At 43.1% G+C, this 26746-nt stretch overlaps 2 protein-coding genes and 1 non-coding gene across 3 annotated transcripts in view; 1 reads left to right on the forward strand and 2 right to left on the reverse strand.

Annotated features, from left to right (window-relative positions):
- The window catches only part of LOC109031706 (uncharacterized), a 73344-nt gene extending 46891 nt beyond the window's left edge, over positions 1–26453 (forward strand). Inside the window, exon 2 of the mRNA XM_072304476.1 lies at positions 25597–26453. Within this exon, the coding sequence (XP_072160577.1) occupies positions 25597–26451 (855 nt within the window). The 3' untranslated portion in view covers positions 26452–26453. The remainder of the gene's footprint in view (positions 1–25596) is intronic.
- Naa15-16 (N-alpha-acetyltransferase 15/16) overlaps positions 1–26746 on the reverse strand; it is a 255104-nt gene that overhangs the window by 194207 nt on the left and 34151 nt on the right. The gene's annotated exons all lie outside the window — the stretch shown is intronic.
- Positions 16059–16176, reverse strand: LOC140225557 (U4atac minor spliceosomal RNA). Its single transcript, XR_011900603.1, has one exon. It is a non-coding gene; the product is annotated as a U4atac minor spliceosomal RNA (small nuclear RNA).

Raw genomic sequence — 26746 nt, forward strand, 5'->3', positions numbered from 1 at the left:
AAAAAAAGGATGGATAAAACGATAGACAACGGAGAAACGAAAAGTTAGAGGTATTCTGTTGGTGGAAGCGAGGGTTTTGCAATGGACGAAGAATGTACGAAATATACTAAGTAACGGCAACTCACAAGGGAAAGGCTGTTTATGTAAACTGACATAAAATGAATAGACAAAGCGATAGACAAAGGAGAAAAAAGAAGAGGTACAGCTATCCTGTTGGTGGAAGTGGGGGTTTACAATGGACAAAGCATGTAAGTAATAGACTAAGTAGCGGCAACCCACGAGGGACCCTATGATTAGTTTATCATTTTCCCACTTCGTCTATCGCATCCATCCGCTTTAACGAATTGGACCACTCCCATTTCTTTTTGCGCTTTTTGTCTATACTTTACACTTGAACTTGATAGAGAAAGCCATAGACTCTAGAGCTTTGACTATCAAGTTCATTAATCAGCCCGCAGGTTCCGACCGACATATATGATAAATGCTTGAACGGGACGCCACTGCACTACTCGGCTGGATGAATAGCTTGGAGACTTAAACGCCAATGTAGAAAAGTAAACCATTCCATGCGGATTTAACTTGAAGTCAGTTTTTTTAGTTAAAGGAACGTTGTTTTGCTCTGGTTTTTTTACTTAAACTTCGAGATAACAAAACTACGCTTCTTAATTGGAAAAAAAAATTGTCGACAAGAAACGACGCCTTAGGTCAAAATAATACACTGAAGAAAAAAAAAAAAAAAAAAAAAAGTTTGATCTAGAGTCCAGGCGTTTAAAAAACATCGGCAGAAAAAGTACTCTTGATTCAATCAGAATCTAGCTTAAATCAAGAACCAAGCCTCTTCATTTAAGCGGATTTCGTTTTGATTCAAGCAAAAATCCGATTGACTTAAGAGTATTTTTGTTTGTCAATGTTTTCAAGAGTCTGGACTCGAGATCCAATGTGTATTTTTCCAGTGAAGAAACAAAATGTTCAGTGAAGATGAAAAAAAAAGAAGAAAAAAGTTAAATTTCCATGGGTCTGGCAGCCGGGGTTTCGGTGTCCATGCCGTGGCGGTGCGCGTGCGCTGCGTGTCGAAACCGAATTGAAACAAAACAATCCTGGACTCGACTCCCGACCGGGGTTCGCGGGATCAGGGGAGGCGTCGATAAATTCGCACTCCCTCCCGGACAGGGCCGACTCGCTAACTGGATTGCCCTACTTTTTCACGCCAGTTTAAGCCAAAATTTATTCCCATTCCACGCTGAGCGTATAATAACTTGCATCTGGTAGAATTTGCTTCGCTTTTTTTTCTAATATTTCAACGGTTAGACACACTGAAAAAAAAAGTTACGGGCGTTACATACCGTCCGTTCCAAACTCAGAGGCCGAAGTTCCAGGTGCTGGAACCGTAGCGTGGCTCCAATTGCTCCAGGTGCCACGCCCGCACTAGAAAAAAAGTCTCTTGGATCCAGAGTACAGATCAATTGATCATTCTCGCCACATCACCGCAAATGAGACCGTCCATGAAAAAAGGGACGGTCTCCAGCGGCATGGCGTGCTTTGCGATATGTCGACTGATCAGCCATTTGGTCCTGTGGAGAAGGATCTGTAAACACGGTGTTCGCATCAAACACCCTAATTATAAATTCTTTACCACAGCTTCAAATGAGGAAATATTGATAAAATCGATTATACTTGTATTTTGGAAAAAAAAAAATTCCATTTGGAATTTCTTGGCTTTGTTTCTCCGCGAAATGGTGTGGACCCAGCACCATTTCTCCACCTTGTACTTTGGTGAACATGCATTTAACGTCGTTTTCCTGTGCTTCTTTGTTTCAGGTAAGCCACGAGAAAGTCCGAACCTCCTTTGTCACTTCTTGAGTAAGTTAATATTTCGTATTCAAATCCCTCTATTAGAGAAGAGTTTTTCCGTTCCCTCAATCGTTCACGCCTCGCCACTAAGAGAGTTACGACTTCGTTTACTGTATGCCCGAATCCCCCATTTTTCTAGTCATACTCTATGATGCAAAATAATGAGAGTAACTAATTAACATAAAAAATCACGGACTGCGTCAGTGGGTGCGCTACACTCCTTAGTTTTCTCCGAATTTCCTCAAAACGTTCCAGGCAGACTACACCAAAGTCTTCTAATTACTCCAAAGATTCTCCCAATAGTTAAAGCCGGTTCCCAAGTAAAATCTATGATTTTAGTGTATTTTCCGAAGGAAATACACTATTGCATTCTCCCATGATGTCGGACCCAGACCTGAGACATCGTGAAGAGCACCGATCAAGGGTCGTAGATCACGAAAATATATGCTATTCAAATTCATGTGAATATATATATGTATGTATATATATATGTATGTATGTATGTATGTATGTATGTGGTAAATAAAGCTGATTGGGAATTGTTCAAGAATTCGATTAATGTAAACCCTGAAAATAATCAAAGCCCTCAAGATATGCTCTCTCATCTCTCTGATCAAATGCTACACGCTGCTGCCGTCTCCATTCCTCAAACTTCCACAGAAATTTCAAAATTTCCCGTTCCCTGGTGGAACGATCAGTGTAGAGACTCAATTAGAGAGAGGCAAAAACTCCTTCGAACCTATAAAAAACATCCTACAATTGAAAATTTAATTCAATACAAAAAAGCTAAAGCAATAGCTCGCCGAACAGTTCAATCTAGCAGAGCCTCAAGTTGGAAAACTTTTGTCCAGTCTATAAATTCACATACAACTTGTGGTCAAGTGTGGTCTCAAATTAAAAAACTCACTGGGTCACCTGACCAGACCCATATTCCTTCTCTAGAATCTAGAACGGGAGAATTTCTGACGGACCCACAGCAAATAGCTGAGGAACTTGCCGAACATTTTAGCTCAGTAAGTAGCGATATTCACTATTCCGAAAAATTCTACCAACATAAAATTGAGGCAGAGCAGGAAAAATTAGATTTTTCTTCAGACAATCAAGAACCTTACAATCAGAAATTTTCTTTAAAAGAACTAAATAAAGCTATCTGTGCTTTGAAGAGCTCAGCGCCTGGACCAGATGAGATACATAATCTTATGATAAAAAATCTCCCTTCCTATTGCAAAGAATATCTTTTAAAAATCTTCAATCTCTTTTGGAGCTCAAACCAGTTCCCAACAGAATGGCTTGAATCAACTATTATTCCGATTGCAAAACCTGGAAAAGATAAGACCAAACCTTCCAGTTATAGGCCAATTTCGCTTACCTCCACCCTTTGTAAACTGTATGAATCTATGATTAATAAGAGACTCATCTACACTCTTAATCAAAAATCTGCTTGGAATAACATCCAGTCTGGAGCTCGGAAAAATCGGTCTACTTACGATCACCTCATTAAAATTCAAAATACTATTCAAGAAGGTTTTCTTAAAAGATTAGATACATACGCCATTTTCTTTGACATAGAGAAAGCGTATGATACCACTTGGCGATACAACATCCTCAAAAATCTACATAAATGGGGTTTCCGAGGCCACCTTCCTTTTATGATCACAAACTTCTTGAAACGTAGACTTTTTAGAGTAAGAATAGGAAATATCTATTCTGAAATTCATGAATTATTGAATGGAATTCCTCAGGGAAGTGTTTTGAGTTGCACGCTTTTTGCCATTGCAATTGACTCAATCTTAGAATGCATTCCAAAGTCAGTCGAAACATCTCTATTCATGGACGATTTCTGTATTTACTTCAATGTTAAAAACCCTAGAATATCCACAAAACTCTTCCGAATCTGTGTACAAAAACTTCAAGATTGGGCAGACAAAACAGGTTTCAGCTTTTCACCTCAGAAGACAGTTGGAATGATCTTTAGCAGAAAGAAAAAACTACCAAAACCCCCGAAAATTTTTCTCTCTGGTAATCAAATCTTTTTCAAGACAACAGTTACGTACTTAGGACTAATTTTTGATCAAAAAATGACTTGGGCTGACCACATTTCAAATCTTGTGGCTAAATGTAAACGAAGAATGAACATATTAAAGTACCTTTCAAATACAACCTGGGGTAGCGATAGAATCACTCTTCTCACCTTATACAGAAGCCTTATCAGATCAACCATAGATTATGGATGTTTCATCTACCAGAGTGCAGCGGATTTTCATTTGAGAAAATTAGACTCTATTCACACTTCATCACTTCGCATAGTTCTGGGGGCATTTAGAACAAGCCCCTCTCTGTCCATTTGCGCAGAAGCAGGGGAACCACCTCTCTATTGGAGACGCCAAAGACTACTTGCAGGCTATATCGCCAAGGTTATGAGTCTCCCTAATCATCCCACTTATTCTTCTCTTTTTTCCAAACAATTAGAGGATACGGCCACTGTTAAAACTATTTCAAAATGTGTCACTACAATGCTTGATGATTTCAAGTCAAAACATAACATCAAACAGTTGCTAACAACTAGATGTGAAATTCCTCCTTTTCCACCCTGGTTTCAGACTATGATCAATATAGACACCTCTTTAAGCTCTGTCAAGAAAAATGATATTAGTGTCCAACAGCAACAAACTAGTTTTTCCAACTTCCTAGAAAAGTATGATGGTTATAGGCGCCTGTACACGGATGGATCAAAGACAGAAAATGGAGCTGGCTGTGCTTTTATTGAACTTGAAGAAAATACGTCCTTTTTCCAAATTCTCTCTCCTTTGTCTTCTGTTCTTACAACAGAACTCTATGCAATTCTGGAAGCCGTCAAGTACACTAAAACGATAACTTACTCGCAACCTCAAAAATTTTTGCTAATGTCCGACTCCCTCTCTGGTCTTACAGCCATAGAAAATCAAGGAGATAACCCTCTTCTCTTTGACATTTCTGCTCAACTTCAAAATTCACCACATAACATCATTATGGCTTGGATCCCGGGTCATTCGGGAATCATCGGTAATGAAACAGCGGATATTATTGCCAAATCTTGTTGTAATCCAAATAGTCCCCCTCTACACACACATTTAGTTCCTCCACAAGATTTGAAAAAAGCGCTCCAGTCTCACATCAATGATTCCTGGGAAGACTACTGGATGAACAACGACAAAAACTTACTTCAAAGAAGACCTAAGCCATATGATAACACCTCCTTCAACAAACACCGCACCTGCGAAGTCCAAATTGCGAGACTGCGAATCGGCCATACTTTTTTCTCTCATTCTCATTTAATTTCAAAATCTCCAGTTCCTTTATGCTCTCTTTGTCAACACTCCCCCCTTACAATCGACCATATTTTACTTTCTTGCCCTAAAACCTATGCCACACGTATCAAAATTCGAAGTTCCCTCCCTCTTAATATGCACCCTTTGTGTTCAGATAGTCCAATGGTAGTAACAGAAATTTTAAAACTCTTCAAGAAACTAAATTTAAAAATTTAAAATTGCCTAGTCCCCGACGTAAATAGCCTAGATGCTGAACGTCGTTAAATAAAATTAACTAACTAACTAACTGTATGTATGTATGTATGTATGTATGTATGTATTTCCGCCTTTTGAAGATTTTTCGATTTTTGAGTGGTTATATCTTTCTTAAGTTGAAAGATATTTTGACCAATTTTTTTGCATTTTGTAGAGACTCATTAGGACTAATATTCTGCGAAAAAAAATTGAAATTTGAGGCAATAGATTTTGAGGGGTGGGGCTCGAAAGTGGGGGGAGGTCAAATCTTGTCCACTCGATAACTCGAGCGAAAATGAATATTTTGGCTGAAATTTTTACGGGTGGTAGTTCTCCCCTAGGACTGGTTTGGTATTGAATTTGAGCTAAATCGGCCGTGCCGTTTAAAAATGGCGAGCTTTGAAAGTTTTAGGCGAGGGGTGCGCGGCATGAGGGGAGCCGACCGGAGCAGGGCCGCACAGTGGGTCGGGGGAGAAAGTTTTTGGACAAGCTGATCGTCGCACAGTGGGTCAGGGGAGAGAAGTTTTTGGACAAACTTTTCGTCGCACAGTGGGTCAGGGGAAGGAAGATTCTGGACAAATTGTTCGTCGCACAGTGGGTCAGGTTAAATGATCTGTTCTTAAACAAAATCTCACCATTTAACCGTCACAACCTTTCGCAGCGCGTTCGCTGGCAACGTACGCAACTACTAGAGTCCCTTTATACTGAGAGTCAAGACAATTCGGCTCATGGATGTCACAAACGGGAATAAAGATTACAGAAATTGAACGTTTTTCGTAATCTTTGATCGGCCCATTCTCGAATTCCTTTCTTCGTTCCTTCCCTCATTCCGTTTGTTCCTTGCCGAACCCGTAATTTTCCCGGTCCATTCCAGATTATAATCTTTGCAATCGGTGAAACTGTAATCTTATTCCCGTTTGTGACACTGTGAAGGCCTAAAATACGGGAACCAATCAGAAATGGATTCAAATTGTCTTGACTCTCAGTATAAAGGGACTCTAGCAACTACTATCTTGTGCTCAAGAAATTAATTCATTCCCTTACAGATTGATCCCCCCCCCCCTTCGGAAAATACACTCTTCCCGCGGTGGACGCGCGGGTCGCTTAAGAAGACAGAACAACTGGAATGGACACTCAAACTAAAAAACGCGCGCGAAGCGCGCGTCCTGGGGGGGTTTGGGGGGCGAAGCCCCCCAAAAAACCGGCGCGGAGCGAAGCGGAGCGCCGGTTTTTTTTTAAAATGGATTCTAGTGTTTATCTGTTTTTTTCACGTCTGAAACACCACATTTCGAACCACATACATTCAATGTTAGTCATTTTGTGGCTCCTCTGACGTAAGGGCGTACCTCGACTTCCACATAAGCTCCAAAGAGCTTTGATCCATGTTTTGTAACAGAGCTTATGTGAAAATTGAGATACGCCTTTACGTCAGAGGGGCTTTTCACCGACAGAATTTTCATCTAAATTAAGTGTAAATCACCGAATGAAGCTCACCTTAGATCGCCGCCGAACTGTTCCCACTTAAACCCGTTTAAAGGATACACATTTTATGGCGTAACCTGGCAACCCTGCCCGCGCGTGACGCGACGCGACGCCGCGGTGGCTGGCGCGACGCTCGCCGGCACGCGCCCCGCCGTGACGTCATAATCTCGCGGCTTGACATCGACCCCGCACTCGTTATCTCGGCTCCGCCCCCCCCCCCCCCCATCGATTCTTTACTACAACTTCAAATGGCGCGATATCGATAATCGATCATTCACGCCACGCCACTAATTCATACAGATCGAATTCGTACTCGAAAACTACGTTAATTCAAAATATTTTAAAACAAAAATCACCTTTTCAGGTCATTTCATGTCCAACTCTGACGCGTCCAAAAATGAAAGATTTGTCATAAATTCAATGCAAATTGAGGACGAATATAAAAATTGGTCATGGCCTACTCCACGCAATCTGTTGGGCAGCAAATGGCCTCGCCGATATTTTTGGTGCTTCGTTCATAATCCTGATTTTTTGCGGAGAAACATTAAAATTTCTACACAAGCTTATGCAAAAGTGGAGCTCTCGCATTTCGGACGGCCGACTTTTCTCAAATCCTGACTTTACGACCGACTTTCTCTCCGATCCTGATTGACCTCAAATCCTGATGGAATCGGGAAAATCCCGATGCTAGACCTGCAATCAGCATTCAATTCCGATTGGATCTTAAAGAGCGGTCCAGGGTGTCTACTAAAATGGGCTGGTCAAAAATAAGTATTTTTACAGTACTTTTCCAGTACATTCTCAAAAAACTCAGTACCTCCTCCAAAAGAAAAATTCCGTACTTTTTCAGTACAGTAGACTCTGGATTATCCGGATTAATTGGTGTCGGGCCCGATCCGGATGAAAAAGAAATCCGGATAATAACAGTAAACACAAACACCCCCAACCAACACCACAGTATTCTTATTATGTATACATCATGTACATACCAACACGAATTTAAAACGTTAGCGCCAAACTGAACGACACGAATGGTGATTGTGAATGGTAGCCGACAACGATAAATTATAATACAACGATTAAAGCGCGCAATGCGTGAAGTATTCATGCAGTCTTGTAGCCGCTAATGTGCGTTTTAGGCTAACTAACCGACTGCACTGCGTTTGACGTAATGCGAGAAGTATTTATGCAATCTAGTAGGCGCTAATGCGTTCCACGCCGACCTCACTGTTTGGCGCAATGCGTGAAGTATTCCTTCAGCCTTGCAGGTGCAATATGCCTTGCGACCGCTTCTCCGCGGATCCGCTCACTTATCGGAATACGTACGTAGTTACATGGTTGCAAAATCGATCCGGATAATCCAGAGTCCGAATGATACTACGAAGCCGGATAATCCAGAGTCTACTGTACCTCCTTTTGACGAAATTAGAAGAATGTCAAAAATTTGACATTGCGACAAAAATGACACAAAATGTAACAAATTCCGGACCTTTTTGCAGAATTGCCGCACTTTTTCAGTACTTCCGGACCGCCCTTACAAAATCAGCACTATTTCCGGACTTTCCGGTATTTCTGGAATTGGAGACACCCTGGCGGTCCGACGACAACAAGACGAAACCGCGTCATCTAGAGTACCTATATTGAGAGAGTATGGCCACTGGTATTACCACCTCTGATTGGCTCAGCCATCTTAGGCTGAATGGAGCCCTTAGGACCCAAAAATGGCGGACGCCATAAGCTAATGTAATGCAAAATGACTCAAAATGTAGTTTTCTTTGCTTGTCGTAACGAGAAATTTACCCAAATGCACTATTGCGACTTCTTTACATATTTGTAAGGCTAATCGTGTGCAATTTTCGAGAAAAATTATCTCTGATGTAGTAAGTTTGGCAGCAAGTGCGGTTGGTGATAACCGTCAAAAGTTGGCAATGACCCCCCTCCCATCCTCACACCGCAATCACACGCTGAATGTGGGAGCTGAATGTGGCTTGAATGTGGAAGTCATCGGCCCGATGCCTAAATTTTGCGCGTGACGCGCAAAATTCAGCAACGATTCTCAGCAACCGTCGGACCAATTTTGAATTTGTCTGAACTATTCGAGTAGATTTGATACACATCTGGATGAAAATAACTCGAATTTGCTGAATTTCAGCCGTTGGGCGATGACTGTTGACTTCCACATTCAGGTGCTAAATTTAGCGTCTGATTGCGGCATCAAAAACAAAACAAAGCACCGCCATTTTTGGGTCCTAAGCCTCTCCAGGGGCCCAGTGGCCATGCCATACTCTCTTAATATAGGTACTCTAGCGTCATCGCGATGATTGAGTCGTTGAGCGTTGAAGCGCGTCGTTGAGCTCGCGATGAGCCGAGCGGGGCGGCGCAGCGCGGAGCCAACTAGCCGCGGATAATCGGGCTAATCGGACTAATCGCTCTGAATCGACGCGACTAACCGCCACAACCGCCGCCGCGCCGTGCCGCCGCTAATTGAATATCGCTCGCGGAATCGAAATCCGCGGCGAAAAACGACCGCCGCCCGCGACCTCTGCCCCCTGCCGCGCCTCCGCCTCCCACTCCCCCACCCAGGGGGGCCCCGGAGCTCGCGCCGGGAACCGAGTGGGGGGGGAGGGGGGATCTCTATCGGTCTCGCTCGGGATGAGTCGAGGATGCTTTGCCGTCTTGCCGTCTCTTTTCCTTTCAACCGTTGCCTACGTTCGGTCGGAGATGCGAAATCAGGGTGTCTACTAAAACATGCTCAACGAGAATCAGTGCTTCTACAGGACTTTTTCAGTACATTCCCAAGAAATTCAGTGCCTCCCCAACATGTTCAACGAGAATCAGTACTTCTACAGGACTTTATCAGTACATTCCCAAGAAATTCAGTGCCTCCTCAACAGAGAAATTCAGGACTTCTTCAGTACCTCCATTTGACGAAATTCGAGAAATTTCAGAAATTTGAATTTCGCGCTCAAATTGCGACAAACATGACAAAAAAATGAGAAAAATTCCGGACCGTCTTGTGGAATTGCAGCACTATTCCAGTACTTCCGGACAAAAAAAAATCCTTTTTCCTTTGAAAAATCAGTACTATTTCCGGACTTTTTGGAAAATTCCGGACTTGGAGACACCCTGTTCCGGACCCTTCAAAAATCAGTACCTTTATAGGGAGAGTAAGGACAACTCGATTTATGTAGCTCCTAGGGCCCAAAGAGGCGACAACGTGAAAAACGAAAATCACTATAAAAAAGTACCGCTGCCAACCTATGCATTTGAAAGATCAATCAATCGGGCCAACAGCGCATTCTTAACAAGCGTTTTAAAGGATCAAAACAATGAAACTAAGAAAATTAATGCGAAATTAAAGTTTTATATACGTGCTTATATAATTTTCGATCGGTGTAAAGTGTTGAAATGCGAAAATTAGTACCACTGGATAATTCGAGTTCATAGGTTGGCTGCCCGTTTGGACCCCAAGAGCTACATGACCTGATCAAACCTAACCTCCAAATTTTCGAGTTGTCCATACTCTCCCTAAAAAGGTACTCTACTTCCGGACCGCCCTTAAAAGATCAGTACTATTTTCGGACTTTTCGGGAATTCCGGACTTGTAGACACCCTGGCCAGGTTTGCCTCCCTCAACATGAATCTTAGCGTGTTCGGTTATCTGATAACGGAAACTTTGCTAAAATATCCGCTTAAACTTGGAAACTCGACAACGACGCCAGCGACAGACGCCTAATCCTCACTCATCCCGGTTGATCCTAATTTACGACCTTGCGCTGGCGATAAGTCGTGAGCCATTAGCTACCGACTTATTTGGCGCTCGGGCGCCTACTTAGGACCTAGAGCTCTTCATCTTCTCACAATTTACTTTTCGACCGTGATTACTGCCATTCCGTGAGATCGTGCTGATTTACCGATTCGAGGTGATCGACGGAGGTAAATATACTTAAACTGACGAGGCTTCCTTGCATTATTTGTGAAGGAAGGGAGGTCTTTCAACTTTAAGAAGGACGATGGGTCAGGGGTGCAGAATCTTCCAAGTTTCCGCATTTATCACGCGCCCGCCCGCCGGCTCACCACATTTTTCTCATCGGTTTTTCATAAAATTTCCTACCAATTTATGAAAATATGACCTTTTCCAGTTTTCCGTTATCTTTCGACTGTTGACCCTTTAGAATTTCCCTCCTTTCATATTTTTGGGGGCTTTTTCACATTTTCAAGCGCCCGGGCAGGCGCGTGGTCGAGCACTTTTTGCACCCCTGCAATGGGTCAGTTGTGCTGGTCACAAAATCGTATTTTGATGCTTGATTCTTGTAGATTAGCTATAAATAATAAGGTCTGTCTGAACGGCAATTCCCTACATTCAGTATTAACCGACATATGTATACCACTTAGAAAAATTCGGGTCTTGACGTCATCCATCGCCGTATGAGACCCTCGGTTTCTTCCACCTTGCTTACATCGGACATTCACGTTGAGTAACCAGTGCAAATGTGTATCTCACTGACTGATGAAAGCAAGGTGGGAGAAACTAAGAATGTCACTTGGTGGATGACGTCAAAAGTCCGAATTTTCAGAGTGATACATCGGTTAATATTGAAAGTAGAAAATTGCCGTGGGTTGAAAAAGGATAGCGGTGGCTTCATTAAGGGGCTTGGAGGACAAGGCGTATAAGTGCAGCTTTCGCTATTTCAAGAAATACGTGTTTGAAGTTTCGAAAAAACATGGATTCTTATGGCGGAAAGAAAGTTGAAACTAGCTTTTTGATGCTTAAAAATTGGAATTTGGGAGCAAATTTATCAAAGAATCTGCATTAAGACTAGTTTTACTTCCAATCGTTAGAATCTAAATTTTTTCAAAAACTGCAATTATGCGCCCTGCCCTCCAAGCCCCTCAATTGATAATATGCGTTATATTCCACGACGCAAGGAGAGAAAAGCATCGATAATGTTATCGCATTTCGAGGCACGAAACAACGAAAACAGCCTCCATCTGAGTAGCCAAACGAAAGTGCAGTGGCCGAGAGAAGACGATGACATAAAAATAAACTGCAATTAGCTGCGGTCAGTTCTTCAGCAAGAGTGATTTACTTCGTCGAGATGAGTGATCGGCGGGCTTCCGGGCGGTGGAAATCGCATCACCGTAAAAATAATCGAATCATCTGAAAACGCCGCGGGAGAAACGTCCACAAGGAAACTTGCGATTGAAATTGATCACTTTTACAAACGAACGTTGTTTTTTCCGTTCGTTATTTTTTTCTCCTTTTTTCCGGAGGATTAGCTAAAAAATGATGAGGGAGAAACTGACCAAACTTGAACTTGCATTGGATCACCGGATTCACGTTCCTGCGCAAAAGTGACCGCGTTTCGAAAATCCGAATTTTGGGACGTTTTTCAGGATTACCATATAATCTAGAAAATAAAATTCCGACACATTTAGGTAAATTCCCTGACGATCGAAAAAATGTAAGATGGTTAAAAATACATTAATATTTGTAGAAATACTTATCAGGCAAAATTTGTTGTTCAAAACGTCAAACCCATTCTAGAAAGGAAATAATAATGACCTGACAATACTTTCTTGACAATTCGAAGTTTTTCCCGACTTTGTAAACTTCTCCGACATTTCCTGGTTTTCCCGGAATTCCCTGACTACAGCAACCCTGGTTTTTAAGTTGATTTTCAGGGGGTTTCCAATGGTATAAAAAACCATGTTTATCTGTAAGTGTAACTATTTTTTCAGTGCTGCATCGAGCACACGCTCCTTGGTCAACGAGAGATCCAACTTCGCGTTTTCGGCGGACCAAAAAATCGAGAAGGCGGAAAACGAACGTAAACGCATTGCAAGCCCACAAAGAGGGAAGGGAAACTTGAGTTTCTCCTTTCCGGCCGCATCACCGACGCACAGTGGAACGAGAGTCCGAAAGAAATCGGACATGAAATTTTTCACAAAAATAGTAAAATTTTACGAAAACCTCGTCACAATTTTAGATCCTAGGGGTGCTTTCTGAAGCAAATTTAACGAGGAAACCAAAGAAACTAGTTTCAAAACATCAAAATGGAGATGTTGCATGTGTGAGGAATTTGCGATTTGACTATTGATTCTTATTTAAAAATTTGCGAGAAGCACGATGGTGCCAATGGTTTTCGCTGAAATTAACTCCCAAGCTCAAAATAAGCTCTCAAGTTGAGGCCAAAATGGACGGGAACATCCCACGCTATCCTGAGAGTCCACCTCTGCATCAATACAAACTCTCCATGCGAAGATAGGGAACAAATAAATTAGCAGTGATGCCGTGTTTTCAGTTTTAGAGTCCCCAAATAAAGTAGCAGCCCTGTCAATGTATTTGCACCTTATCTTTTGCATGGAGAGTTTGCCTTGATGTAGAGGTGGACTCTCAGGATAGCGTGGGGTATCCCGGCCATTTTGGCCTCAACTTGAGAGCTTTTTTTGAGCTTGGAAGTTGATTTCAGAGAAAACCAGTGGCACCATCGTGTTTCTCGCTAACTTTTACACGACAATCAACAGTCGAATCGCGAATTCCTCTTACATCCATCATCTCCATTACATAGTAGTGAAGATATACGGTTCAAGAGTTGATAAATCATGTCTCCCATTGACTGGATCCACTGTGCGACGTTGCACGACGACGTTTCCCTCCGATTAGTTACAATTAGTGACACTCATTCATTGACACCGCCTTAATTAAATCACCTCCCTCGCTGATGGGCGCCGTTTTTATTTATGCGTTCGCGCCGAAAACACCGATGACACGCACGAGTTACGCGTGACGTCACGCATTCGTCACGCGCTGACCGTTCGTCGGTCGCACTCCACCGGCGATCGATGCTCCGTGACGCGTGTACTTCGGGCTCGACTCCCGCGATGTAAATTAGTCTATCTCGAACGCGAGTCCTCGATAGAGAACAACCTAGCGCGCTATCAAATGTACGAAACCCAGAAATGAATCGGTGAGTTCGAAAACACACCAACTCGGGTTTTTTCCGATTTTCACTTTTTTACGGTTTAGTAACACTCATGGATAGAAGCATCTGCACGCAAAAGGAAATTTCGAAATTGCAATCGGAAGTGCTCGAAACAGCGACGGGAAAAGGGAAAAATCGAAGTATTTCATTGGAAATACCAATTTTTGGCCATTTCAAGGGAAACGGGTGACCATCCGATTGTGCGGTTTTCTTTTTTCGGTTCAGTGTACCTTGTACCGACAAGTTATATAAATATTCAAGCGTTATTCAGGTCGAAAAATATAAATTTTTCAGGGCAGACTATGAAAAATCAGTAGGTATCTGAAAGTCGGTGAGAACGAAAACGCACCAACTCGGACATTTTTAAACGCTTAATTCTCTGTCATCAAACATGGTGTATCGATTTCAACTTGGTGCTTTACAAAGCCTCTAAGTACTTGTCCTTTGGCACCAAAAAGGTTTTTCCTAAACTAACTTCTTCGCCCGCTGCGCAGTATTAGGTGTTTCCTGAACAATGTTTTTTCCCCCGAGTTGGTGTGTTTTCGAACTCACTGATTCAAATACCAACCAGTATGAATCGCCACTGTTTCGAGCGACAACACTGGCGCGGCGTGTTTCGCGATATATCGATTGATCTGCCATTGAAACCTATCGAAAAGGATCGATAAAGAGGGTGTTCGCAACGAACGCCTTAATAATCGATTCTTCATCGTATCTACAAACGGTAAAATATCGATAATCGATCATTCACGCCTCGCCACTGATAAATTACGGAGGAATAATTGGGAACCGACGTGGACAGATACCAGGGCACCGGCGACAACGAATTACAATAATTAAATTGACTCAAGAAGAAGAAGAAAAACGCGACACGACAAGAGGAAGGTGAAGGTGGAACGAAAAACTGCGTCTTTTTTGTCTCCGCGCTGCTGGGGAACTTCTGGTTTTCTCCGTTTGGGCCGCTCTGAGCTATTGTTGAGAATCAGATGAAAGGAATTTGCATAATGTCGCCTCGATGATTCCGAGAGGGGAAATCAGAGTGTAATTATGCCTCCTTGCAACATTTGCTCTCGCATTCGTTAGACGAATTGGACTACATTTTGCAATTAGGAACTAATATGTCTGCCTCCAGTGTTCGAAACTCACAGGCGCCAAAGCGCCAAGGCCTATCGCGATGGCCCTAAAAAGAGGATTTAGGCGCATCTATTCATATAAGGTGATTATTCGAAATTTTTAGCACCACAAGTGACAGCCTTTACTATTATTCACGATTTCATCATTGTGCTTTTGTCTTCCCCAAGTTACAGCTACTTACTAGTTCTGTTACGAAAATCTTGCGTCTAACTTTTCACTAAATGCGCCGTAATATGTAGGCAAAAAGTCAAGCAGGCCAAAGCCCTAAAAAATCTTCCATAGCGCCTAAAAATCGGACTTGATGCGCCAAATGGCTCCTAACCTAACCTAACTCGAGGTGAGTTTCGAAAACTGGGCACTAGGTTCCTTATAAATGTAGATTATACGTGTTTTTATGTAAGAGCCAGATATTATAGTTCCTTGTCACAAATGCAGTCTAATTGCCAATCGTACGATATTGGAAGGGCGTGGTCGAAAGGGACCGAACGTGCGGAAAGAGACCTCATCTTTTAAAAATTCAAATTTAAGATGTTGGCACCAATGCGTGGAGTAAGAAAATCTGGATTTATTGGGCAAAGGCCTCGAAAGCTCGGAAATTCAGGAAGATATGACTTCCTGAAGTTCCAAGTAAGCTTGTTCCGATTATCGATTCGTAATTGATTTATCGATTGATCGAGCCCTCAATAATCAAGTAAAGCAATCGATTAACAGCTATCCGATTAATCGTCTAATCGTTTGATAGTTTACGATTAATCAGAAGTTTGAAGTCATGTTAAATAGCGTTCTCTCGCGCCAATGATGTTACCTTCAAGCGATTTTAGTTGCCAAACCGGCCATTTTTAGCATTCTTCGAAAATAATTGATTAATAATCGATTATTTTGTTGCCGATAAATCGCTTGATCGATTAGCTACATATTTCGATAATCGATCACCGTTTTCTTAGATAATCGAACACGCCCGGTTTCAAGACAAACTTTCAGACTGAAAAGTCGATACTGTGAACCGAGCCCGATATTACACGGCGAATAAAGTGTTCCAATGAACCCCTTGTTAAGTAAAGGGGCTTCCAAAAATTGCACCTACCCAGAGGAGGGCGATGCGATACTAATAATCTTGGTTTCAGCAACTATACTCTCACTAGACGATCATTGAGTATAATGCTCTCCCAGACAAGGATGCGCGCCAGATGGGGAGTCCCTATGTTAATGCTCTCGAGGTTACGGAGCATTTGCAAGGTCCTCAATTTCAAACCTTTCTACTTCCGTAATGAATGAAATTTAGGCTAATCGAATAAATGATTTGATTAGAAGATTGTATACGTCATCCTATAAAAAAGTCAAAAATGAAAAAGAATTGCCGCTTCGCGCGGGAAAACTCGGCAAACCGTGCGATGATGAGATCGTGCACGCCAGCGCTCTCTGGTGGGTGAATTTAGAACTACTCGATGCGATTTCAAAAAATCAGTTATTTTCACTGGAGGAAAGTTTGCAGGGATCATATTTAAAAAGGCTATCCTCGAATATTCCGAAATTCCAAACGCAATTATAATAGCACTTAATATCAGTACGGAACAGTCGATTTTTTTAAGTGAACCCTCCAGCCCTTTACAACGCTTGTCAGTCAGGGCTCATCAGAAAATGGGGAAATGTCATTCAAGTACTGATTGAGTCGTTACCGGGGTGCTTTCTATTTTTTCAGAATTTTGATTGAATTTTAATACTACACATGTTTCAGCTCTCAAACGCTGCGTTACCGTCAACTAGAAGCGTTCATATAGATGTCATGAAATGATTTACTTTTCTACACGTGCGTTTGAGTCTCCAAGCCTTCTGAGGACAAGTTATCAATTCGGGCTAAACCCTGACACCCCTAACAAAAAGTAACACATGAACACACGTATTTTTATTAGTGCAGGGTGTTTGCAACGAACAGCTTCAGGTGATTCGAAGGACGCTATATTTTGTGTCAAAACGACATGCGATATATCACATCGATTAGTTCCATGTTTTCAGCTACTTGTCATTTTTCTCTAATTTTGAGATCGCAATTCTGTTTTTAGGAGACTAAAGAATTCACTTACCAATTTTGACGAGCAAATTCAACGTAAAAAGGAGTGTTTTTTTGAAAAGGAAAATATAGCATTCGATACTGATATCGACACTGCACTCGAATGCGATATTTTCTCTCGAAAAAAAAAACATGCCTCTATTACGTTGAATTTGTTTGTCTAAATTGGTAAGTGAATTCTTTAATCTCCTGACAACAGAATTGCGATCTGAAAAAATGGAACCAATCGATGTACTGCAAAAAAAAAACACACATTGAATCTAGAGTCTAGACTCTTAAAACATCGACAAGAAAAAATACTCTCGATTCAATCAGATTTAAGCTTAAACCAAGAACCAAGCCTCTTAATTTGAGCGGATTTCCTTTTGATTTAAGCTTAAATCTGATTGAATCAAGAGTCCTTTTTCTTAGAACTCTTTCTAAGAACCAAGCCTCTTAATTTGAGCGGATTTCCTTTTGATTTAAGCTTAAATCTGATTGAATCAAGAGTCCTTTCTCTTGTCAATATTTTCAAGAGTCTGGACTCTAGATCCAATGTGTTTTTTTTTTTTTTTTTTTCTTTTTTTTTTTTTTTTTTTTTCTTTTTCCAGTATATGACACATTGTTTCCAAAAACTGTAAAATGGCGTTTACGGCGTTTTTGCGTCGCCCGGCAGTATGGAAAATGATCGATAGACAGGGTGCTCGTGACGAACACCTTAATAATCGATTCTTAAACATAGCTTCAAACGGAAAAATCAGGATCATTCACGCCTCGTCACCGACTTTTACGGGACGAGTAACAGTAACAGTCTCTCGAGGAACGGGACATTATTCACGGAGGAGGTGGGATCTGTCGGGCACGGGGATTACTCCTGATTTATCGGGTAATCGTCGGTGCAGCAACGATGATGATCCGTCAAGCCCCGCGTTGAGCGCGACCCCGCCGAGCCAAAACAACGTAACTCCAACGGGATCGCCGCGGGAGATACGCGCTTTGGCCGCGGCGCGTCGGCCGGGTGATCCTCGACCGCGACCAGCTGTCCCATGACGTCACATTATGTCGGCTGCTCCGGTGCACTGCTCCGCGGGCCGCCCACGCCACGCGCCGCGGTGCACGTCTCTTGCGTCCGGTGTTGCCAGACCAATTTTTTAATTTTTTTCCCCCGTAATATGTCTTTAACGTTTTTTTTTAAAAATCGGTGTTTTCTGGTGTGAAATCAGGGTGTCTACTAAAATAGGCTGACCAAACATCAGTACTTTTACAGTCCTTTTTCAGTACAGTCCCAAGATTTTCAGTACTGTCTCGACAGTAAAAATTCAGTACTTTTTCAGGGCCTCCAATTGACAAAATTCGAAAAATTTTAAAATTTGAATTTTGAAATTTGAATATCGATTTTAATTAATCTAACAGCCATTTATTTGGCGCACAATTAAAATTTGAATTTCAAAAATTTTCCTGATGTTGATATTACCTGGTCAATGGAAGCTTCTACATTATTTTGATGATTTGAAAATACAAGTTCGGGTCATCGATGCGCGTTTCCAACTGCGCATGCGCGATATTGCCGAAGGCTGACGGGCGTAGCCGAATAGCGCTCGGTCAGATTAGACCGCCAAATTTGAAAACGAAATTATCCTTAGGTGGTTGGAGAAGAGATTCCCGGTTTCTGGAACAGATTCCCTGATTTTCCCGGTAAATTTTCATTCCCTGATGAGTCCCCGTTTTTCCCGGTTTTTAAAAAACTAGACACCACGGTTCAAACCCCCTTTATCGCCTTCGCCCTCAAATTCTTACACCCCTTGCTTACCCTCGCATGAACGTGTTTCACCAATCCTAAAAAATTTCGCCACTATTTCAAGGCTAAGACATCGTTCCTGCAACCATGCAATATGTGTCGGTGTTGGAGTCCGACACGCACGCTCTCGCATCACGTCACCGTCTCGTCTCGTAACGTAGCAACGTCATCGACGTCATACAGCATTACATGTCGCATGCACCGCTCTTCGCGTGCACCGCGCCGCCATTATCCAATCACAGACTCTGAATTGGCGTCATGTTGACATCTTGTGCTCCTCCAGTTGTACTCCGCACTGGAGCTTCACTGATCAGCGCTTAAGCAAGAATCACGTAACTCCAAGGTCTTCTAAATGCACTTCCCTCACCTTCTTCTTCTTCTCCTTCAGCCTCTTCTTTGGTTGTTTTTTCCCCTGCACTGAAAAAATTCTCGGCGTTTTTACCAAGGTCCGTTGGTACCTTTACCATCTCACTTTTATTACCATTTATTGGTAATTTTACGAGATAGACTAGTAAGCTTACCTAAAAACCGTATTTTTACTGTTTTTCAGGTAAGAATACCACTTTTATTGGTAATCGATTCCGTAACTTTGCCATTTTATCTCGGTAATTCTACCACAGTCGATAAAAAATATTGGCTTTTTACCAAGGTCCAGTAAAATTACCGAGAAGTTCAATAATTTTACCGAGATTTCTCGGTAAAATTACCAATTCCATAATGGTCATTTTACCAAGAAAAACTGGGATCAATAGAACCCTGAATTCTTGGTAATTTTACCCTTTTCTTAGAAAATACACCGAGATTTTTTTTCAGTGCGTAACACCAGGTTTCTAAATGCACTTCCCTCGCCTTCTTCTTCTTCTTCAGCCTCTTCTTTGGTTGTTTCTTCCCCTGCATGCGTAGTTTCCATCCCCGGAGATATCTTCACAACATTGGCGGAGCCAGCAAATTGGCAACAATGCTGCTTTTACATTTAACCTGTGGAAATGTATCGATTCTTGGAGGGGCCAGGTGCTGCGACAAAAATCGATTATTCAACACAGGTTTAAATGGAGGGAGGTCAAAGTTGCCGAGTCGCTGGATCCGCCTCTGTGTGAAACACGGATCACATGGGTGAATTACGTTTGTCATAGATCCAGGCGATTATTAGAAGCAAAACCATTATTGTTCCCTTGAAGATGTAGTTATGATGACAGAGAGCTATCATAGATGGAAAAGTTGAAAACATTTTTATGATTTCGGGGAAAACACACTTGAAGTTGCAACATTACGAGGAGCCTCATGAAACAAATGCACTTCTGACTCGATATTCAGTGAAACTAACAGACTTAAGAGTAAGAGTGCTATTTTTCACCATATCGACTAGAAACATCGTATTTATGTTCACTAAAGAATATTAATCTTCGGTTCGTTTAGGTTCAACCCTTTCGTCCAGGATTCCTTTTAATTGGATAATACCCATGATAAAGGATCAGATCATCGATCAAAATTGAAATAAAGTATTTTGAGATTTTATAAAGGACAGTAAGACTCACAAATGAGGCACGACTGCCGGAATGAGCTCATGAAATGTCACTATACCTGAAACAGAAAAAGAGGAATAATTAATATGAGAAACCGAACAAAAATATTCAACTTTGGACAGAACTCTTCGTTACGTCTAGAGCTAAAAAAACACCGAACTCTTAAAAGCTCTTATACTGCCGTGCTAGGGAGGACTTCGGTATAAACCTTCAGCGGGCTGATAGTTGAAATTGAAATACAAAGCGATAGACAAGAAAGATAAAATAAAAAAATAAATAAATGAAGGGATCCAATTGGTGGAAGCAGGAGGTTGCAATGAACAAATGAGGTAAGTAATATACTAACTAACGGCGACCTACAAGGACCTTTCAGTTACTCTCTCCCTTCTGTAAAAACCGCCCATTTCAATCAATAGGATCGCTTCATCCTCCTTGTGTCTTCTTCGTCTATACATTTTAAATATCAGCCCGCAGGCATTGCCAAATTTTCTGTGATAAAATTCGAATTAATTGGAAAAGTTTTAAATGTTACTCATCCAATTTTTCAGACGATCTTGTTCGCAATTTCTAATATACCTGCGGCAATTTAACACATTAGGCCTTGTCTGCACGGGGCGTTTTCATGGGATTTGTCCCAAGTTCGAATCGCAGGAATAAAACTTCTAGGATTTTTCCCAGTTACCGTCTCCACGGGACGAGGCTCATACGGTCCTGCGACTAGTTTGCGCGGGAAAATAAATCAGATGATGTCGAGTATTTAACCGCGAGATTAAAATAATAATTGCACTCAACTGACAATTAGACACATTATTTTGACTAAACAAACGTGAACCATTGGATTAATCAACAAAATATAACGCAATTCGTTTACTTTCCTCCTTTTCTCTCAGTGGGTCCTAGGAGTAAAAGGACCCTACTTGGTACTGGGAAAAATATTGATTAACTCAATATTTTTCCCAACTTCGTAAGTGGGATTTTCCCTGGGCCAAATCCCGTGAAACGGCCCGCGGAGACAAGGCCTTGAAAAATTTCAGTAAAAAGATGTGCCAAAGTTCCTGCACTGAAAAAAAAAGTAGCTTGGATCAAGCATGATAATTCTTGAATTTGCCGCCAAGAATTTTCTTTATCTTGCTTTAAGCTGACTATTTCTTGATTCAAGAAAAATAATACTTGGGTTAAGCAAGAAAGTAGCTTATATTAACCAGCAAAATTCTTGATTTAAGAGGAAATACTTCTTGGCGGCAAATTTAAGATTCTTTTTTTTCCAGTGTGCAACACCTTAAAATTTCAGTAAAAAAATGTGCCAAAATTCCTTCCAAGATACATTGTCATCAAAGGAAGTTCGGCAACATTCAAACGCTCATACGACGTTTTCCCTTAGGACGGGAGCATAGAGCACGTAACACCCGAGCTTTTTCCTTCATAAAAATAGAACAGGGCTCCCGGGCCGAGCCGCGGAGCTTTGAGCTTTTGCAAGTGCAAGCGCCGCCTCCGCGCGCGGTCCGGTCCGAAAATCGTGATCCGCTCCGAGTCGGCTCCGGCGGGGCCGGGAAACGGCCCGATTTTCGATCATAGACCCTTATTCAGTGATCAATTAGGTAACGGCGTCGATACGTTTACTGACCCACATCCCGGGCGCGGCGTCGGGGGCCGCGGACACGTCGCCGTCGGGCGGCGTCCCCGAATCCGGGGCTTTCGAAAGTCCCCGCGGACTGGTCACCGCGGCGGAGTGGACACCCCCCCCCTCCCCGGGTCCCCCTAAATTCGTGGACCGTAAAGTCGGAGGAAATCCTGCGGTCGGCCGCCGGGGCCGCACAGTAGGTGGTCAATGGGGAAAAATTGGACATCGTTTCGAAATTTTAAAAGCTTGCGTCAGCGTTCCTTAAGCGGAAGAACGCAACACTGGAAAAAAAACATTGGATCTAGAGTCGAGACTCTTGAAAACATTGACAAGAAGAAATACTTTTGATTCAATCAAATTTTTGCTTAAATCAAAAGGAAATCCGCTCAAATTAAGAGACTTGGGTCTTGATTTAAGCAAAAATCCGATTGAATCAAGAGTATTTCTTCTTGTCGATGTTTTTAAGAGTCTCGACTGTAGGTCCGATGTGTTTTTTTTTTTTTTTTTTTTTTTTCCAGTGAACGCCGTTCAAAGGCTGAAAAATTGACTTGAACAATTCAATGGTTTGCAGAAATATGCGTTTGCAACTATTGTCCAAATTTTGTAACTTTCGTATGAAATGAAAAGAAAAATCGGTGAAATCTTTAACTAGGAATTTCCTAGGATTTTTTTTTTTTTTTTAGTTAGATCCGTGCGGATTCAACTCAACGTAGGTTTTCTTTTGAGTTAAAAAGCGTCGTTTTGCTATCGTTAAGTTTACGTCAAAAAACGATGACAACCCAACTTTTTTAACTCAAAAAAAGCTGATTTTAAGTTAAGCGCACACGGATTTAACTAAAAATAAACGTTTTTCAGCGTTCCCCACTGTGGGCCGGGGCGGATCCGAGCGGTAACGTATGAGGTCCGGGCGGTTCACGAACGAGAGCGTCCGTTTTCGTTGATGTCTTGCTCAAGCCGCCTTGATTAGGCTTTACGTAACGGCCGGCCGGCGAGCACTCGCGGAAACCGCGGGATCGCTCCCGTCGGACGCTCCGATTCGCGTGTCCCCCCCAAGTGATAGCCAACAGGACCGTAAGTGCAGTTCCGTATGAGCCTTGGTCAGCACATGCTCTTACGGGTCTCGAGGTTCATCCTGGGCTGCACTTACGGCTCTTTTCCGTGACGCGAATCCCCTCGAATGCTGTGATTCGCCCGACGCAGCGTGTCCTCCCGAAGCGAGTCGTAAGTGCAATTCCATATGAGCCATGGTTAGCACATGCTCTTACGAATCTCGAGGCTCATCCTGGATTGCACTTACGGCTTTATACCGTAACGGACACTTTCCCTGTCCCGTTGGACGCTGCGATCCGCCCGGCGCAGCGTGTCCCCTCGAAGAGACCCGTAAGTACAGTTCCATATGAGAAATGGTTAGCACATGCGCTTACGGATTTGGAGGCTCATCCTGGATTGCACTTACGGCTTTATACCGTAACGGACACTTTCCCTGTCCCGTTGGACGCTGCGATCCGCCCGGCGCAGCGTGTCCCCTCGAAGAGACCCGTAAGTACAGTTCCATATGAGAAATGGTTAGCACATGCGCTTACGGATTTGGAGGCTCATCCTGGATTGCACTTACGGCTTTATACCGTAACGGACACTTTCCCTGTCCCGTTGGACGCTGCGATCCGCCCGGCGCAGCGTGTCCCCTCGAAGAGACCCGTAGGTACAGTTCCATATGAGAAATGGTTAGCACATGCGCTTACGGATTTGGAGGCTCATCCTGGACTGCACATACGACTCTATACCGTAACGGACGCTTCCCCTGTCCCGTTCTGCCGTGCTAAGGAAGAACGTCGTATGAACATTCGAGAGTTGCCAAATTTCCTTCACTAAAATGTTCATTTTTGAGAAAATTTATGAATATTTTTCATTGAAAATTTCAGAAACTTTAGCTGAAATTGCGAACAAAATTAACTGAAAAATTGGAAGAAAAATATTCATAAGTTTTCCGGGAAATTTGTGTTTTGTCAAAGGAAATATGGCAACGCCTGAAGGCTCATACGGCGTTCTTCCTTAGCACGGCAGCGTTGGACGCTGAGATTCGCCCCGCGCAGCGTGTCCCTTCGAAGTGATAGCGAAGAGACCCGTAAGTGCAGTTCCGTATGAGTCACGGTTAGCAAATGATTTTACAGATCTCGAGGCTCATCCTGGACTGCACTTACGGCTCTACTCCGTAACGCGGCAGTGCAATGGATAGTACTCGCACGACACGATCGGAATGAGGCCTTCGAAATGAGCGATCGATGCGACCGTCGTGTGACAAAATACTCCGGTTTGAGACGTCTTGATATTCCTGGATGCGTTCTCAGGTTATCGCCGATCATACTGATTTTATCATAGAAAACGTTGGAATATACGAGTTTGGGTATCGTATGCTTTCAATTTTCTCTGAAAGGGAGAAAAATTAAAAGTTGCACAATCTGAAAAACAACTCGGACCACTTGGTTCTTTCCTACTTGACACGGACAAGGATATAGCCATTTTTATTCATTTCTTTTCACCTACAGACCATTTATTGACACTACTACACAGAAGAAAAACGCCGCATGAACCTCCGTCAGTTGCCAACTTTTTTTCATTAAATACGAATTTCCGGAAAAAACTGCGAATACTTTTTGCGTTCAATTTTTCAGGGAATTTTAAGGTGGTTATATTTAGATTCTCTGAAATTTGCAAGGTGAAATATTCATAACTATCTTCAAAAATTAGCAAAAAAACATTTAAAAGTAGATTGAAAAAAAATCCGGCCGTGGAAGCCGTACTTGCCTACGGGCTACATAGACATACCGTCCGCGTTCCGGGCGTAGCATCCGGAGCAATTGAGGCACTGGATGCGAAAAGGGCACTTCCCGATTGCAGTGTTTCAGAATCTCTGTTGCTAATTAATCCCTTGGAGAAGAATTTATTGCGTAATTTTGCCAGAAGTCTTTCCATAGAAAATTGTAGAATCATAAGGAATATTCAGTGTAATTTTAAGTGAAATGGATGCGTTCACTTTCCTTACAATGATTGAAATATTAGAGGAGACTCTGAAACACTGCAACCGAGAAGTGTCCCTTTCGCATCCAGTGCCTTGATTGAAGCTACGGCTTCAGCACCCGAAACTTTCGGCCTCTGAGACCGGAACGGACGGTACACGGAGAAAAAAACTTCGTGCGTGCTTCCGAAGTTTAGGTCATATGGATCTCTGAAGTTTTCGGATTGAGCATCTGAACACTTTAGGTCTAGCTGTCGAGGTTCGGATCAAACATCTGGAACTTCAGTTCTTACATCTGAAGTACTTCGGTTTTCACATCCGAAAGACTTCGGTTCTCACATCCGAAAAACTTCGGTTCTCACATCTGAAGTACTTCAGCTGTAAGAACTGAAGTTTCAGATGTGTGATCCGAACCTCGACAGCTAGACCTAAAAAGTTCAGATGCTCAATCCGAAAACTTCCCGAGATCCATATGGCCTAAACTTCGGGTCTCACGCACGAGGTTTTCTTCTCCGTGTGCATAGCCCGTACCTTTCTCTTTCAGTGTGTATTTCCAAGTTCAGCTCCTAAAATCAACTTTCGACCTCCTGTTTCAGATGCTATTGGGGAAGGCAGCGCTCCTCAGCATACTGATAGCAGCCCTCACAGGAGCGACCGGAGAGCCAGCATTCGGCGGGAGCCGAGCGGAGGATGACGGAGCGGCCGGACGCCCGACCGCCGCCGCGGAGCCGGAGCCGGCGGCGGCGCGCGCCACCCTCGACCGGCATCGGGCGCCGGAGACGACGCCGACCCCGCCCGCCGCCACGCGCGCCCCCTTCCGCGGCAGCGCCAAGTTTGTAAATAACATAGCCACCACTAATCAAGGTTACGATTATAAACCCGTTAGCTTAAGTAGTAGACAACCCTCGCGGCGCCCCATGACGCCCGAGACCCCGAAACGGAAGACTCCCAGTCAGAGGACACTTAGTTTAAGTAGAACACAACCCGAGAATGATACGAGTCAGTCATCCCCCGGAGAGCAGAGAGAACACAGGTCTTCATCGCCGGTTAGACCGTACGACACGCGACCTGGAAGAACACAACCCGAGAATGATACGAGTCAGTCATCCCCCGGAGAGCAGAGAGAACACAGGTCTTCATCACTGGTTAGACCGTACGACACGCGACCAGGGAGAACACAACCCGAGAATGATACGAGTCAGTCATCCCCCGGAGAGCAGAGAGAACACAGATCTTCATCGCCGGTTAGACCGTACGACACACGACCAGGAAGAACACAACCCGAGAATGATCCGAGTCAGTCATCCCCCGGAGAGCAAAGAGAACACAGATCTTCATCACTGGTTAGACCGTACGACACGCGACCTGGGAGAACACAACCCGATACACAGAATGATCCGAGTCAGTCATCCCCGGAGAGCAAAGAGAACACAGGTCTTCATCCCCAGTGAGAGCGTACGACACGCAACCCGGGCGATCAACCACATCGCGTCCGGTCCGGACGAGAGGAACAACCGAATCGAGAAAGGAAGAGGAGAGCACGACTAGGTATTCATCGATACGCAGACCGTACGACAGAGTCATAGGTAATAACGAAAGACAGGTAGCACCCGACGAAACGGTGACGCAGTCGACCAAACAAAGAACGTATGACAAATCTATAAGTTTAAACGATAGGAGGACGAGTGAGACACCGCCGGTTGAGACTTCAAACTCGGACTCCGACGGGGATTCGCTTCGGTTAAG

The sequence above is a fragment of the Bemisia tabaci genome, chromosome 9 (assembly GCF_918797505.1).
Source record: "Bemisia tabaci chromosome 9, PGI_BMITA_v3".
Classification (NCBI taxonomy): Eukaryota; Metazoa; Arthropoda; class Insecta; order Hemiptera; family Aleyrodidae; genus Bemisia; species Bemisia tabaci.